Here is a 16,393-nt window from a genome sequence, read left to right on the forward strand (position 1 = left end):
ACGATGGAGGAGAATGGGGAGGGGGGACGATGGAGGAGAATGGGGAGGGGGGACGATGGAGGAGAATGGGGAGGGGGGACGATGGAGGAGAATGGGGAGGGGGGACGGTGGAGGAGAATGGGGAGAGGGGACGGTTGGGGAGAGGGAACGGCAGAGGGGACGATTGGGGAGAGGGGACGGAGGAGGAGAATGGGGGGAGGAGGAGAATGGGGCGAGAGGACGGCAGAGGGGACGATTGGGGAGAGGGGACGGCGGAGGAGAATGGGGAGAGGGGACGGCGGAGGAGAATGGGGAGAGGGGACAGCGGAGGAGAATGGGGAGAGGGGACGGCAGAGGGGACGATTGGGGAGAGGGGACGGATGAGGAGAATGGGGCGAGGGGACGATTGGGGAGAGGGGACGGCGGAGGAGAATGGGGAGAGGGGACGGCGGAGGAGAATGGGGAGAGGGGACGGCGGAGGAGAATGGGGAGAGGATTGAACTGCCCCACAATCCAAAGTACTAAGGTTGATATAGTATACTATTAAAGTATTCACACATCAAATTTTATTTGTCACATGCTGAATACAACAGGTGTAGTAGACCTTACAGTGAAATGCTGAATACAACAGGTGTAGTAGACCTTACAGTGAAATGCTGAATACAACAGGTGTAGTAGACCTTACAGTGAAATGCTGAATACAACAGGTGTAGTAGACCTCACAGTGAAATGCTGAATACAACAGGTGTAGTAGACCTTACAGTGAAATGCTGAATACAACAGGTGTAGTAAACCTCACAGTGAAATGCTGAATACAACAGGTGTAGTAGACCTTACAGTGAAATGCTGAATACAACAGGTGTAGTAGACCTTACAGTGAAATTCTGAATACAACAGGTGTAGTAGACCTTACAGTGAAATGCTGAATACAACAGGTGTAGTAGACCTTACAGTGAAATGCTGAATACAACAGGTGTAGTAGACCTTACAGTGAAATGCTGAATACAACAGGTGTAGTAGACCTCACAGTGAAATGCTGAATACAATAGATGTCGTAGACCTCACAGTGAAATGCTTAATACAACAGGTGTGGTAGACCTCACAGTGAAATGCTTAATACAACAGGTGTGGTAGACCTTACAGTGAAATGCTGAATACAATAGATGTAGTAGACCTTACAGTGAATATATATATATATATATATATATATATATATATATATATATACTGCTCAAAAAATAAAGGGAACACTTAAACAACACAATTTAACTCCAAGTCAATCACACTTCTGTGAAATCAAACTGTCCACTTATAGGAAGCAACTCTGATTGACAATACATTTCACATGCTGTTGTGCAAATGGAATAGACAACAGGTGGAAATTATAGGTAATTAGCAAGACACCCCCAATAAAGGAGTGGTTCTGCAGGTGGGGACCACAGACCACTTCTCAGTTCCTTTGCTTCCTGGCTGATGTTTTGGTCACTTTTGAATGCTGGTGGTGCTTTCACTCTAGTGGTAGCATGAGACGGAGTCTACAACCCACACAAGTGGCTCAGGTAGTGCAGCTCATCCAGGATGGTACATCAATGCGAGCTGTGGCAAGAAGGTTTGCTGTGTCTGTCAACGTAGTGTCCAGAGCATGGAGGCGCTACCAGGAGACAGGCCAGTACATCAGGAGACGTGGAGGAGGCCGTAGGAGGGCAACAACCCAGCAGCAGGACCACTACCTCCACCTTTGTGCAAGGAGGAGCACTGCCAGAGCCCTGCAAAATGACCTCCAGCAGGCCACAAATGTGCAAGTGTCTGCTCAAACGGTTAGAAACACTCCATGAGGGTGCTATGAGGGCCTGACATCCACAGGTGGGGGTTGTGCTTACAGCTCAACACCGTGCAGGACGTTTGGCAGAGAACACCAAGATTGGCAAATTCGCCACTGGCACCCTGTGCTCTTCACAGATGAAAGCAGGTTCACACTGAGCACGTGACAGAGTCTGGAGACACCGTGGAGAACGTTCTGCTGCCTGCAACATCCTCCAGCATGACCGGTTTGGCGGTGGGTCAGTCATGGTGTGGGGTGGCATTTCTTTGGGGGGCCGCACAGCCCTCCATGTGCTCGCCAGAGGTAGCCTGACTGCCATTAGGTACCGAGATGAGATCCTCAGACCCCTTGTGAGACCATATGCTGGTGCGGTTGGCCCTGGGTTCCTCCTAATGCAAGACAATGCTAGACCTCATGTGGCTGGAGTGTGTCAGCATTTCCTGCAAGAGGAAGGCATTGATGCTATGGACTGGCCCGCCCGTTCCCCAGACCTGAATCCAATTGAGCACATCTGGGACATCATGTCTTGCTCCATCCACCAACGGCACATTGCACCACAGACTGTCCAGGAGTTGGCGGATGCTTTAGTCCAGGTCTGGGAGGAGATCCCTCAGGAGACCATCCGCCATACAGGCACGTGGAGGCCACACACACTGCTGAGCCTCATTATGACTTGTTTTAAGGACCTAACATCAAAGTTGGATCAGCCTGTAGTGTGGTTTTCCACTTTAATTTTGAGTGTGACTCCAAATCCAGACCTCCGTGGGTTGATAATTTTTGTATGATTTTGTTGTCAGCACATTCAACTATGTAAAGAAAAAGTATTTAATAAGAATATTTCATTCATTCAGATCTAGGATGTGTTATTTTAGTGTTCCCTTTATTTTTTTGAGCAGTGTGTGTGTGTGTATAATATATACAGTGCCTTGCGAAAGTATTCGGCCCCCTTGAACTTTGCGACCTTTTGCCACATTTCAGGCTTCAAACATAAAGATATAAAACTGTATTTTTTTGTGAAGAATCAACAACAAGTGGGACACAATCATGAAGTGGAACGACATTTATTGGATATTTCAAACTTTTTTAACAAGTCAAAAACTGAAAAATTGGGCGTGCAAAAATATTCAGCCCCCTTAAGTTAATACTTTGTAGCGCCAACTTTTGCTGCGATTACAGCTGTAAGTCGCTTGGGGTATGTCTATCAGTTTTGCACATCGAGAGACTGAATTTTTTTCCCATTCCTCCTTGCAAAACAGCTCGAGCTCAGTGAGGTTGGATGGAGAGCATTTGTGAACCGCAGTTTTCAGTTCTTTCCACAGATTCTCGATTGGATTCAGGTCTGGACTTTGACTTGGCCATTCTAACACCTGGATATGTTTATTTTTGAACCATTCCATTGTAGATTTTGCTTTATGTTTTGGATCATTGTCTTGTTGGAAGACAAATCTCCGTCCCAGTCTCAGGTCTTTTGCAGACTCAGGTTTTCTTCCAGAATGGTCCTGTATTTGGCTCCATCCATCTTCCCATCAATTTTAACCATCTTCCCTGTCCCTGCTGAAGAAAAGCAGGCCCAAACCATGATGCTGCCACCACCATGTTTGACAGTGGGATGGTGTGTTCAGCTGTGTTGCTTTTACGCCAAACATAACGTTTTGCATTGTTGCCAAAAAGTTCAATTTTGGTTTCATCTGACCAGAGCACCTTCTTCCACATGTTTGGTGTGTCTCCCAGGTGGCTTGTGGCAAACTTTAAACGACACTTTTTATGGATATCTTTAAGAAATGTCTTTCTTCTTGCCACTCTTCCATAAAGGCCAGATTTGTGCAATATACGACTGATTGTTGTCCTATGGACAGAGTCTCCCACCTCAGCTGTAGATCTCTGCAGTTCATCCAGAGTGATCATGGGCCTCTTGGCTGCATCTCTGATCAGTCTTCTCCTTGTATGAGCTGAAAGTTTAGAGGGACGGCCAGGTCTTGGTAGATTTGCAGTGGTCTGATACTCCTTCCATTTCAATATTATCGCTTGCACAGTGCTCCTTGGGATGTTTAAAGCTTGGGAAATCTTTTTATATCCAAATCCGGCTTTAAACTTCTTCACAACATTATCTCGGACCTGCCTGGTGTGTTCCTTGTTCTTCATGATGCTCTCTGCGCTTTTAACGGACCTCTGAGACTATCACAGTTTAGGTGCATTTATACGGAGACTTGATTACACACAGGTGGATTGTATTTATCATCATTAGTCATTTAGGTCAACATTGGATCATTCAGAGATCCTCACTGAACTTCTGGAGAGAGTTTGCTGCACTGAAAGTAAAGGGGCTGAATAATTTTGCACGCCCAATTTTTCAGTTTTTGATTTGTTAAAAAAGTTTGAAATATCCAATAAATGTCGTTCTACTTCATGATTGTGTCCCACTTGTTGTTGATTCTTCACAAAAAAATACAATTTTATATCTTTATGTTTGAAGCCTGAAATGTGGCAAAAGGTCGCAAAGGTTGCGAATACTTTCGCAAGGCACTGTATATATACCTACCTACCTACCTACCTACCCGGTTAAATAAAGGTCAAATAAAAAACATTGAATGTCTGAGTGCAATACAAGGAGCCGACCCTTTTGTGACCAAAAACAGCATTGCAACATGGTGCTACGCTCCAAATCGTCCGTCTCCGTAGGGTATAAACGGGCGTCTCCGTAGGGTATAAACGGGCCGTCTCCGTAGGGTATAAACGGGCCGTCTCCGTAGGGTATAAACGGGCCGTCTCCGTAGGGTATAAACGGGCCGTCTCCGTAGGGTATAAACGGGCCGTCTCCGTAGGGTATAAACGGGCCGTCTCCGTAGGGTATAAACGGGCCGTCTCCGTAGGGTATAAACGGGCCGTCTCCGTAGGGCAGGGGTGTCAAAGTCAAATGGACGGAGGGCCAAATAAAAAAATCAGCTACAAGACGAGGGCCGGACTGTTCGAATGTTCATTGAAAAATTTTTAAATGACGCATATAGTCTAGTGAACCTAATTGAACCTACTGAAAACCTAACAAATATATTACAATATGATCAGATAAATAAAGCAATATTTTCTTATGGCTCTGTCAGTAATCTTTAATTTTCAACAGACACAAAAGACAAATTTCCTTTATATAAATATCCCCATAACATGAACATTAAATGAAAGAAACCGGTATTCAAGGCACCATCAGTAGACTATATTTTCTATTTTAGCAAAAGTGGGCTAAATTTACTTCAAAGAAAAAACAATAATAGCAATTTTCTATCATCCACTCAACTGAAATATTTTTAAAATATAATTGGATTGAAATACAAAAAAATAAAGTGCAAAAATCTATTAATCAAAAACAACACTTTGTTTAAGGAGAAGTAACATGCAGTGAAAACAAATATTAAATTTTAACTTTTAAACTTGAACTGAGTAAAAACTCTAAATATGTGATTGCACAGTAATGTTCACTTGTTTGAGGTTGAGGGTGATACTTGGTGGTGTCCCATCTTTTCCACAAGTTCATCAATGTTCGGGGTAAGGCTCTGAGCTGAAGAAATCCTCAGAATTGAGTGGAGGTGTTCAGCAGTAAGTCGACTTCTGTGTGATGTTTTGTTCAGGTTCATCAAAGAAAACAGTTGTTCACACAGGTATGTGCTGCCAAACATAGACAACGTTTGAGCAGCCTGGATGCGCAGCTGGGGCATTGTGCCGGGGAGGAAACGGGCGAACTCCGCAGCACCCACTGCCGCATATTTTGCCCTCAGTGCATCATTGCATTGGAGGTCAATCAACTCCATTTGGAGGTTTGGTGGTGAGCTTTCCACGTCAACAGCAAATGGGTTACCGAGCAGTTCCAACCTGCTTTTTTGTGCTTCAAAGTCAGCAAATCGGCATCGAAAGTCAGCGGCAAGCATACCTATTTTATCAGCCAACTGTGTGCTCGGGAACGCACTGGTAGAGAGCTTCTCTTTCATGGTCTGGCAGCTGGGAAAGTGGCTCAAATTTTCTTTCCGCATCTGCGTCTCCCACAGAGTCAGTTTGGTTTTAAATGCCTTCACTGTACTGTACATATCAGAGATGACACGATCCCGACCCTGCAGCTGCAAGTTTATTGCATTCAGATGACTCGTAATGTCACACAGAAAAGCCATTTCACACAGAAACATTTCGTCTCGGAGTTGTGTTGTGTCTTTCCCTTTGCTGTCCAAGAACAGACAAATCTCCTCACGAAGCTCGAAACATCTTTGAAGCACCTTTCCCTGGCTTAGCCATCGCACCTCTGTGTGATAAGGCAAATCACCATGCTCCGTTTCTAACTCCGTCAGAAATGCCTTGAACTGGCGGTGATTCAAACCTTTGGCTCTGATAAAGTTAACTGTGCGCGTGATGATGCTCATTACATGCTCCATTTTCAAGGCTTTACCGCACAACGCTTCCTGGTGTATGATACAATGATAAGCTGTCAGCTCACCTGTCGCGTTTTCCTCTTGCATCTTTTCCCGTATCTTCGCCACCAGTCCGCTCCTGTGTCCACACATCGCAGGTGCTCCGTCGGTTGTCAAACCCACGAGTTTTTCCCAAGGCAGCTCCATCTCATTTACACATCTTGACACCTCTTCATACAAATCATGCCCCGTAGTTGTGCCATGCATAGGACGTAAAGCCAAAAACTCCTCTGTCACGCTTAGTTTGGAGTCCACTCCGCGGATGAAAATTGACAACTGGGCAATGTCAGAAATGTCGGTGCTCTCATCCACAGCCAAGGAATATGCAATAAAATCTTTTCCCTTTTTCACAAGCTGCTCTTTTAGATTGATGGACAACTGGTCTACTCTCTCGGCAATGGTGTTTCTGCTCAGACTCACATTTAAAAAGAGTTGCCTTTTTTCTGGGCAAACTTCGTCACAAACTTTAATCATGCAGTTTTTGATGAAATCCCCCTCCGTAAATGGCCGGGCTGATTTAGCGATCTCTTCTGCCAAAATAAAACTGGCCTTGACAGCAGCCTGGCCTTGTGATTTGGCTTTTTTGAACAGAGCCTGTCGAGATTTGAGGCCTCGTTTTAATTCCTCTGCCTTTTGTAGCCTTTGTTCCATGTCCATATTCTTGTTTTTGTCCGCGTGTTTCGTTTCATAATGTCGTCTCAGATTATACTCTTTCAGTACCGCCACACTTTCTCCACACAGAAGACACACAGGTTTTCCAGCTACCTTCGTGAACATATACTCCGACTCCCACCTTGTTTGAAACGACTGCTGTGCCAATAAATATTGAAATGAAGCAGCCTACTGCTCGGTGCGTCACCTTTGCATTGTGGGAAATGTAGTATTGGTGCGTGTAAAAGATCTGCGGGCTGCCGGCTTGCTGCGGGCCGGTTCTAATAATAAATCAAGATCATCCCAGGGGCCGTAAAAAACCTTCTTGCGGGCCGGATGTGGCCCGCGGGCCTTGACTCTGACATATGTGCCGTAGGGTATAAACCGGCCGTCTCCGTAGGGTATAAACCGGCCGTCTCCGTAGGGTATAAACGGGCCGTCTCCGTAGGGTATAAACGGGCCGTCTCCGTAGGGTATAAACGGGCCGTCTCCGTAGGGTATAAACGGGCCGTCTCCGTAGGGTATAAACGGGCCGTCTCCGTAGGGTATAAACCGTCCGTCTCCGTAGGGTATAAACAAAATGGCACCCTTTTCCCTATATAGTGCACTATATGGTCTCTGGTCAAAAGTAGTGCACACTATATAGTGAATAGGGCTCTGGTCAAAGTGTGCACACTATATCGGGAATAGGGTGCCATTTGGAACTCACCCTTAACCTTTCATCTGTTGCTGTGTGTCTCTAGATGCTGCAGAATCCGTCAGAGTTCAGCCTATCAGTGAAGTCCCTCCTGGAGGCCCAGAAACAGAGTCTAGAGTCTGGCTCCATCGCTAGTGGAGAACACCTCTGCTTCATGGGTTCAGGGAGGGAGGAGGAGGACATGTACATGAACATGGTGCTGGCACACTTCCTACAGGTAGGAGTAGTATTTCAAAATAGACAGTGATTCATCCTACATCTTGTTGGGCATTAGATGCATACGTGTTATTACAATTCATCATTTTTTAAATCACAATTTGTTTTTTATTACAATTAAACCCTTTTTGTTATAGTGCAACCATTTTTTATTACAATTCAACCAATCTGTCAGTGCTGATGAGGGGTTTTCTCTCACAGAAAAACAAAGAATACGTCAGTATCGCTAAAGGTGGTTTTATGGGTGAGTGTTATTCTTAACATTTTAAACAATTCATATAAATAAATTAATAGACCTACTTATTTAGTCTTGATGGGTGCAAACCTAAATGAAATAGTGTATATCCTGTTGTGTTGTCCAGCCCTGCAGCAGCACCTAACAGACATCAATGTGGAGGGACCAGACAACTATGTCCACTGGATAGTCAGCACCTCTGGATCAGCTGAAGTGAGTTCACTGGAGCAAGTCTGTCAAGGGACTGGAGCTAGTCATAGTAGCCACTGTCAAGGGAGGATTACACTGGAGCTAGTCATAGTAGCCACTGTCAAGGGAGGATTACACTGGAGCTAGTCATAGTAGCCACTGTCAAGGGAGGATTACACTGGAGCTAGTCATAGTAGCCACTGTCAAGGGAGGATTACACTGGAGCTAGTCATAGTAGCCACTGTCAAGGGAGGATTACACTGGAGCTAGTCATAGTAGCCACTGTCAGGGGAGGATTACACTGGAGCTAGTCATAGTAGCCACTGTCAAGGGAGGATTACACTGGGGCTAGTCATAGTAGCCACTGTCAAGGGAGGATTACACTGGAGCTAGTGTTAGTAGCCACTGTCAAGGGAGGATTACACTGGAGCTAGTGTTAGTAGCCACTGTCAAGGGAGGATTACACTGGAGCTAGTCAGTAGCCACTGTCAAGGGAGGATTACACTGGAGCTAGTCATAGTAGCCACTGTCAAGGGAGGATTACACTGTAGCTAGTCATAGTAGCCACTGTCAGGGGAGGATTACACTGGAGCTAGTCATAGTAGCCACTGTCAAGGGAGAATTACACTGGAGCTAGTCATAGTAGCCACTGTCAAGGGAGGATTACACTGGAGCTAGTGTTAGTAGCCACTGTCAAGGGAGGATTACACTGGAGCTAGTCAGTAGCCACTGTCAAGGGAGGATTACACTGGAGCTAGTCATAGTAGCCACTGTCAAGGGAGGATTACACTGTAGCTAGTCATAGTAGCCACTGTCAAGGGAGGATTACACTGTAGCTAGTCATAGTAGCCACTGTCAAGGGAGGATTACACTGGAGCTAGTCATAGTAGCCACTGTCAAGGGAGGATTACACTGGAGCTAGTCAGTAGCCACTGTCAAGGGAGGATTACACTGGAGCTAGTCATAGTAGCCACTGTCAAGGGAGGATTACACTGGAGCTAGTCATAGTAGCCACTGTCAAGGGAGGATTACACTGGAGCTAGTCATAGTAGCCACTGTCAAGGGCGGATTACACTGGAGCTAGTCAGTAGCCACTGTTAAGGGAGGATTACACTGGAGCTAGTCAGTAGCCACTGTCAAGGGAGGATTACACTGTAGCTAGTCAGTAGCCACTGTCAAGGGAGGATTACACTGCCGCTAGTCAGTAGCTACTGTCAAGGGAGGATTACACTGGAGCTCATCATAGTAGCCACTGTCAAGGGCGGATTACACTGGAGCTAGTCATAGTAGCCACTTTCAAGGGAGGATTACACTGTAGCTAGTCATAGTAGCCATTTTCAAGGGAGGATTACACTGGAGCTAGTCATAGTAGCCACTGTCAAGGGAGGATTACACTGTAGCTAGTCAGTAGCCACTGTCAAGGGAGGATTACACTGGAGCTAGTCAGTAGCCACTGTCAAGGGAGGATTACACTGGAGCTAGTCATAGTAGCCACTGTCAAGGGAGAATTACACTGGAGCTAGTCAGTAGCCACTGTCAAGGGAGGATTACACTTGAGCAAGTGTTAGTAGCCACTGTCAAGGGAGAATTACACTGGAGCTAGTCAGTAGCCACTGTCAAGGGAGGATTACACTCGAGCTAGTCATAGTAGCCACTGTCAAGGGAGGATTACACTGTAGCTAGTCAGTAGCCACTGTCAAGGGAGGATTACACTCGAGCTAGTCAGTAGCCACTGTCAAGGGAGAATTACACTGGAGCTAGTCAGTAGCCACTGTCAAGGGAGAATTACACTGGAGCTAGTCAGTAGCCACTGTCAAGGGAGGATTACACTGGAGCTAGTCAGTAGCCACTGTCAAGGGAGGATTACACTCGAGCTAGTCAGTAGCCACTGTCAAGGGAGAATTACACTGGAGCTAGTCAGTAGCCACTGTCAAGGGAGGATTACACTGGAGCTAGTCAGTAGCCACTGTCAAGGGAGGATTACACTGGAGCTAGTCAGTAGCCACTGTCAAGGGAGGATTACACTGGAGCTAGTCAGTAGCCACTGTCAAGGGAGAATTACACTGGAGCTAGTCAGTAGCCACTGTCAAGGGAGGATTACACTGGAGCTAGTCATAGTAGCCACTGTCAAGGGAGGATTACACTGGAGCTAGTCATAGTAGCTACTGTCAAGGGAGGATTACACTGGAGCTAGTCAGTAGCCACTGTCAAGGGAGGATTACACTGGAGCTAGTCATAGTAGCCACTGTCAAGGGAGGATTACACTGGAGCTAGTCATAGTAGCCACTGTCAAGGGCGGATTACACTGGAGCTAGTCAGTAGCCACTGTTAAGGGAGGATTACACTGGAGCTAGTCAGTAGCCACTGTCAAGGGAGGATTACACTGTAGCTAGTCAGTAGCCACTGTCAAGGGAGGATTACACTGCCGCTAGTCAGTAGCCACTGTCAAGGGAGGATTACACTGGAGCTCATCATAGTAGCCACTGTCAAGGGCGGATTACACTGGAGCTAGTCATAGTAGCCACTGTCAAGGGAGGATTACACTGTAGCTAGTCAGTAGCCACTGTCAAGGGAGGATTACACTGGAGCTAGTCAGTAGCCACTGTCAAGGGAGGATTACACTGGAGCTAGTCATAGTAGCCACTGTCAAGGGAGGATTACACTGGAGCTAGTCATAGTAGCCACTGTCAAGGGAGGATTACACTGTAGCTAGTCAGTAGCCACTGTCAAGGGAGGATTACACTGGAGCTAGTCAGTAGCCACTGTCAAGGGAGGATTACACTGGAGCTAGTCATAGTAGCCACTGTCAAGGGAGAATTACACTGGAGCTAGTCAGTAGCCACTGTCAAGGGAGGATTACACTCGAGCTAGTGTTAGTAGCCACTGTCAAGGGAGAATTACACTGGAGCTAGTCAGTAGCCACTGTCAAGGGAGGATTACACTGGAGCTAGTCAGTAGCCACTGTCAAGGGAGGATTACACTGGAGCTAGTCATAGTAGCCACTGTCAAGGGAGAATTACACTGGAGCTAGTCAGTAGCCACTGTCAAGGGAGGATTACACTCGAGCTAGTGTTAGTAGCCACTGTCAAGGGAGAATTACACTGGAGCTAGTCAGTAGCCACTGTCAAGGGAGGATTACACTCGAGCTAGTCATAGTAGCCACTGTCAAAGGAGGATTACACTGTAGCTAGTCAGTAGCCACTGTCAAGGGAGGATTACACTGGAGCTAGTCAGTAGCCACTGTCAAGGGAGAATTACACTGGAGCTAGTCAGTAGCCACTGTCAAGGGAGAATTACACTGGAGCTAGTCAGTAGCCACTGTCAAGGGAGGATTACACTGGAGCTAGTCAGTAGCCACTGTCAAGGGAGGATTACACTCGAGCTAGTCAGTAGCCACTGTCAAGGGAGAATTACACTGGAGCTAGTCAGTAGCCACTGTCAAGGGAGAATTACACTGGAGCTAGTCAGTAGCCACTGTCAAGGGAGAATTACACTGGAGCTAGTCAGTAGCCACTGTCAAGGGAGGATTACACTGGAGCTAGTCAGTAGCCACTGTCAAGGGAGGATTACACTGGAGCTAGTCAGTAGCCACTGTCAAGGGAGGATTACACTGGAGCTAGTCAGTAGCCACTGTCAAGGGAGAATTACACTGGAGCTAGTCAGTAGCCACTGTCAAGGGAGGATTACACTGGAGCTAGTCATAGTAGCCACTGTCAAGGGAGGATTACACTGGAGCTAGTCATAGTAGCCACTGTCAAGGGAGGATTACACTGGAGCTAGTCATAGTAGCCACTGTCAAGGGAGGATTACACTGGAGCAAGTCATAGTAGCCACTGTCAAGGGAGGATTACACTGGAGCTAGTCATAGTAGCCACTGTCAAGGGAGAATTACACTGGAGCTAGTCAGTAGCCACTGTCAAGGGAGGATTACACTGGAGCTAGTCATAGTAGCCACTGTCAAGGGAGGATTACACTGGAGCTAGTCATAGTAGCCACTGTCAAGGGAGGATTACACTGGAGCTAGTCATAGTAGCCACTGTCAAGGGAGAATTACACTGGAGCTAGTCATAGTAGCCACTGTCAGGGGAGGATTACACTGGAGCTAGTCATAGTAGCCACTGTCAAGGGAGGATTACACTGGAGCTAGTCATAGTAGCCACTGTCAGGGGAGGATTACACTGGAGCTGGGAGAATTACACTGGAGCTAGTCATAGTAGCCACTGTCAAGGGAGGATTACACTGGAGCTAGTCATAGTAGCCACTGTCAAGGGAGGATTACACTGGAGCTAGTCATAGTAGCCACTGTCAAGGGAGAATTACACTGGAGCTAGTCAGTAGCCACTGTCAAGGGAGGATTACACTGGAGCTAGTCATAGTAGCCACTGTCAAGGGAGGATTACACTGGAGCTAGTCATAGTAGCCACTGTCAAGGGAGGATTACACTGGAGCTAGTCATAGTAGCCACTGTCAAGGGAGGATTACACTGGAGCTAGTCATAGTAGCCACTGTCAAGGGAGGATTACACTGGAGCTAGTCATAGTAGCCACTGTCAAGGGAGAATTACACTGGAGCTAGTCAGTAGCCACTGTCAAGGGAGGATTACACTGGAGCTAGTCATAGTAGCCACTGTCAAGGGAGGATTACACTGGAGCTAGTCATAGTAGCCACTGTCAAGGGAGGATTACACTGGAGCTAGTCATAGTAGCCACTGTCAAGGGAGGATTACACTGGAGCTAGTCATAGTAGCCACTGTCAAGGGAGGATTACACTGGAGCAAGTCAGTAGCCACTGTCAAGGGAGAATTACACTGGAGCTAGTCATAGTAGCCACTGTCAAGGGAGAATTACACTGGAGCTAGTCAGTAGCCACTGTCAAGGGAGAATTACACTGGAGCTAGTCAGTAGCCACTGTCAAGGGAGGATTACACTGGAGCTAGTCATAGTAGCCACTGTCAAGGGAGGATTACACTGGAGCTAGTCATAGTAGCCACTGTCAATCTATCTTTTTGATAAAAACATGCTGAAAATTTCAGGAGCTCATGATCTCTCTCGCTCTCCCCCCCCCACCCACAACAGGGAGAGGCTTTGAGCACCACAGGGGATAAAGGAGTCAAGTCTCTGGTCAACAAGATGACCTTTGCCCTCAAGTCCAAGTCTGTCATAGCGAAGGAGAAGATGATCAGCTTTATGGAGAACACGGCTACACCTGTAGACAGGTAATATTCCATGCTCTGTCTGTGTTAATATGGACAGGTAATATCATTCCATGCTCAGGACTCATCTCTCAGATAAATAATACAAATTATTCAAATCAGGGAATAATTATGGACTCCACTCCTCTAATTCAATGTTATTAAATCATTATTAATGATCCTTTACTAATTTAGTACAATAGTATTAATCTGTGCCATAGTTGACCCCTCTTCGCCGTGCCTTAGTTGACCCCTCTTCGCCGTGCCTTAGTTGAACCCCTCTTCGCCGTGCCTTAGTTGAACCCCTTATCGTTGTGCCTTAGTTGAACCCCTCTTCGCCGTGCCTTAGTTGAACCCCTCATCGTCGTGCCTTAGTTGACCCTCTCTTTGCTGTGCCTTAGTTGAACCCCTCTTCGCCGTGCCTTAGTTGGACCCCTCTTCGCCGTGCCTTAGTTGGACCCCTCTTTGCCGTGCCTTAGTTGGACCCCTCATCGTCGTGCCTTAGTTGACCCTCTCTTCACTGTGCCTTAGTTGAACCTCTCTTCGCCGTGCCTTAGTTGGACCCCTCTTTGCCGTGCCTTAGTTGACCCCTCTTCGCCATGCCTTAGTTGGACCCCACTTCGCCGTGCCTTAGTTGACCCCTCTTCACCGTGCCTTAGTTGAACCCCTCTTTGCCGTGCCTTAGTTGACCCCTCTTCGCCGTGCCTTAGTTGACCCCTCTTCGCCGTGCCTTAGTTGACCCCTCTTCGCCGTGCCTTAGTTGACCCCTCTTCGCCGTGCCTTAGTTGACCCCTCTTCGCCGTGCCTTAGTTGACCCCTCTTCGCCGTGCCTTAGTTGACCCCTCTTCGCCGTGCCTTAGTTGACCCCTCTTCGCCGTGCCTTAGTTGACCCTTCTTCGCCGTGCCTTAGTTGAACCCCTCTTCGCCGTGCCTTAGTTGAACCCCTCTTCGCCGTGCCTTAGTTGAACCCCTCTTCGCCGTGCCTTAGTTGAACCCCTCTTTGCCGTGCCTTAGTTGACCCCTTTTCGTCGTGCCCTAGTTGACCCCTCTTCGCCGTGCCTTAGTTGACCCCTCTTCGCCATGCCTTAGTTGACCCCTCTTCGCCGTGCCTTAGTTGACCCCTCTTCTCCGTGCCTTAGTTGACCCTTCTTTGCCGTGCCTTAGTTGAACCCCTCTTCGCCGTGCCTTAGTTGAACCCCTCTTCGCCGTGCCTTAGTTGAACCCCTCTTCGCCGTGCCTTAGTTGAACCCCTCTTCGCCGTGCCTTAGTTGAACCCCTCTTCGCCGTGCCTTAGTTGACCCCTAATCTCGTGCATAAATTTAACCCTTCATCATTGTGCCTTGTGTATTCCATGCTAGAATGTCTTTCACTCTTCCCTGGCCAGAGAAGGGGGTCCCTGACCGGTAAGACTCTTCCAGCAGCATGATGGCCTCTGTGGCCCCATCTCATTCCTGCTCTGTCTCTCGCAGCCTACTTATTGCCCCGGGGACCAGAGGGCACTTGTTATGGAGCCGAGAGCTGTACCACGACCACACTAACGCATCCCCCCTAACATACTGCTCCCATCCCTTACTCACACCATGTATCCAGTCCACATTCTGGCTCCTGGATGAAGTACTGCTCTCTGATCACTCTGTCACCTGTTATAGTCGCTTTGCTCTGTGTCACCTGTTATAGTCGCTATGCTCTGTGTCACCTGTTATAGTCGCTATGCTCTGTGTCACCTGTTATAGTCCCTATGCTCTGTGTAACCTGTTATAGTCGCTATGTCACTGTCTGTAGGTCACTGTCTGTTGTTGCTCCTTCTAGTCTAACTATATGAGTTGTCTGCAGTGGTCCTTGGATCTTTGCCTCGCCACTGTTTGCGTTGACACTCTAAGTGTGTGATACTATTTCACTGTTCTCCAAGGTGATAGCCGGGGCTGTGTGGTTCACTGTTCTCCAAGGTGATAGCCGGGGCTGTGTGGTTCACTGTTCTCCAAGGTGAGAGCCGGGGCTATGTGGTTCACTGTTCTCCAAGGTTATAGCCGGGGCTGTGTGGTTCACTGTTCTCCAGGGTGAGAGCCGGGGCTGTGTGGTTCACTCTTCTCCAAGGTTATAGCCGGGGCTGTGTGGTTCACTGTTCTCCAAGGTGAGAGCCGGGGCTATGTGGTTCACTGTTCTCCAAGGTGAGAGCTGGGGCTGTGTGGTTCACTGTTCTCCAAGGTTATAGCCGGGGCTGTGTGGTTCACTGTTCTCCAGGGTGAGAGCCGGGGCTGTGTGGTTCACTCTTCTCCAAGGTTATAGCCGGGGCTGTGTGGTTCACTGTTCTCCAAGGTGAGAGCCGGGGCTATGTGGTTCACTGTTCTCCAAGGTGAGAGCCGGGTCTGTGTGGTTCACTGTTCTCCAAGGTTATAGCCGGGGCTGTGTGGTTCACTGTTCTCCAAGGTGAGAGCCGGGGCTGTGTGGTTCACTGTTCTCCAAGGTTATAGCCGGGGCTGTGTGGTTCACTGTTCTCCAGGGTGAGAGCCGGGGCTGTATGGTTTACTGTTCTCCAAGGTGAGAGTCGGGGCTGTGTGGTTTACTGTTCTCCAGGGTGAGAGCCGGGGCTTTATGGTTCACTGTTCTCCAAGGTGATAGTCGGGGCTGTGTGGTTCACTGTTCTCCAGGGTGAGAGCCGGGGCTTTATGGTTCACTGTTCTCCAAGGTGATAGCCAGGGCTGTGTGGTTCACTGTTCTCCAAGGTGATAGCCGGAGCTGTGTGGTTCACTGTTCTCCAAGGTGATAGCCGGAGCTGTGTGGTTCACTGTTCTCCAAGGTGATAGCCGGGGCTGTGGCTGTATATCTACTGTATGTGCCTCTATTGCCCTGAATATCACCACTAATAAATTACGCTGTAATTGTAGAACCACTGCTTTAACTGGTTTCTTATTCCTCTAATAGTAACATAGCTGCCTGACTAATCCCAGATGGCTTTAACTGGTTT

At 47.7% G+C, this 16,393-nt stretch overlaps 1 protein-coding gene across 7 annotated transcripts in view; it reads left to right on the top strand.

Annotated features, from left to right (window-relative positions):
* tbc1d23 (TBC1 domain family, member 23) overlaps positions 1 to 16,393 on the top strand; it is a 65,949-nt gene that overhangs the window by 38,870 nt on the left and 10,686 nt on the right. For 5 of the 7 annotated variants that reach the window (XM_090220289.1, XM_036977209.2, XM_036977160.2 and 2 more), the window contains 5 exons: positions 7,644 to 7,814; positions 8,015 to 8,057; positions 8,176 to 8,261; positions 13,313 to 13,452; positions 14,787 to 14,831. In XM_090220289.1, the coding sequence (XP_090076415.1) occupies positions 7,644 to 7,814; positions 8,015 to 8,057; positions 8,176 to 8,261; positions 13,313 to 13,452; positions 14,787 to 14,831 (485 nt within the window). The remainder of the gene's footprint in view (positions 1 to 7,643; positions 7,815 to 8,014; positions 8,058 to 8,175; positions 8,262 to 13,312; positions 13,453 to 14,786; positions 14,832 to 16,393) is intronic. The other 2 variants (XM_036977292.2, XM_036977245.2) reach the window with 1 other exon arrangement.

The sequence above is a fragment of the Oncorhynchus mykiss genome, chromosome 1 (assembly GCF_057628025.1).
Source record: "Oncorhynchus mykiss isolate SJ-2025 chromosome 1, ASM5762802v1, whole genome shotgun sequence".
In the NCBI taxonomy this organism is placed as follows: Eukaryota; Metazoa; Chordata; class Actinopteri; order Salmoniformes; family Salmonidae; genus Oncorhynchus; species Oncorhynchus mykiss.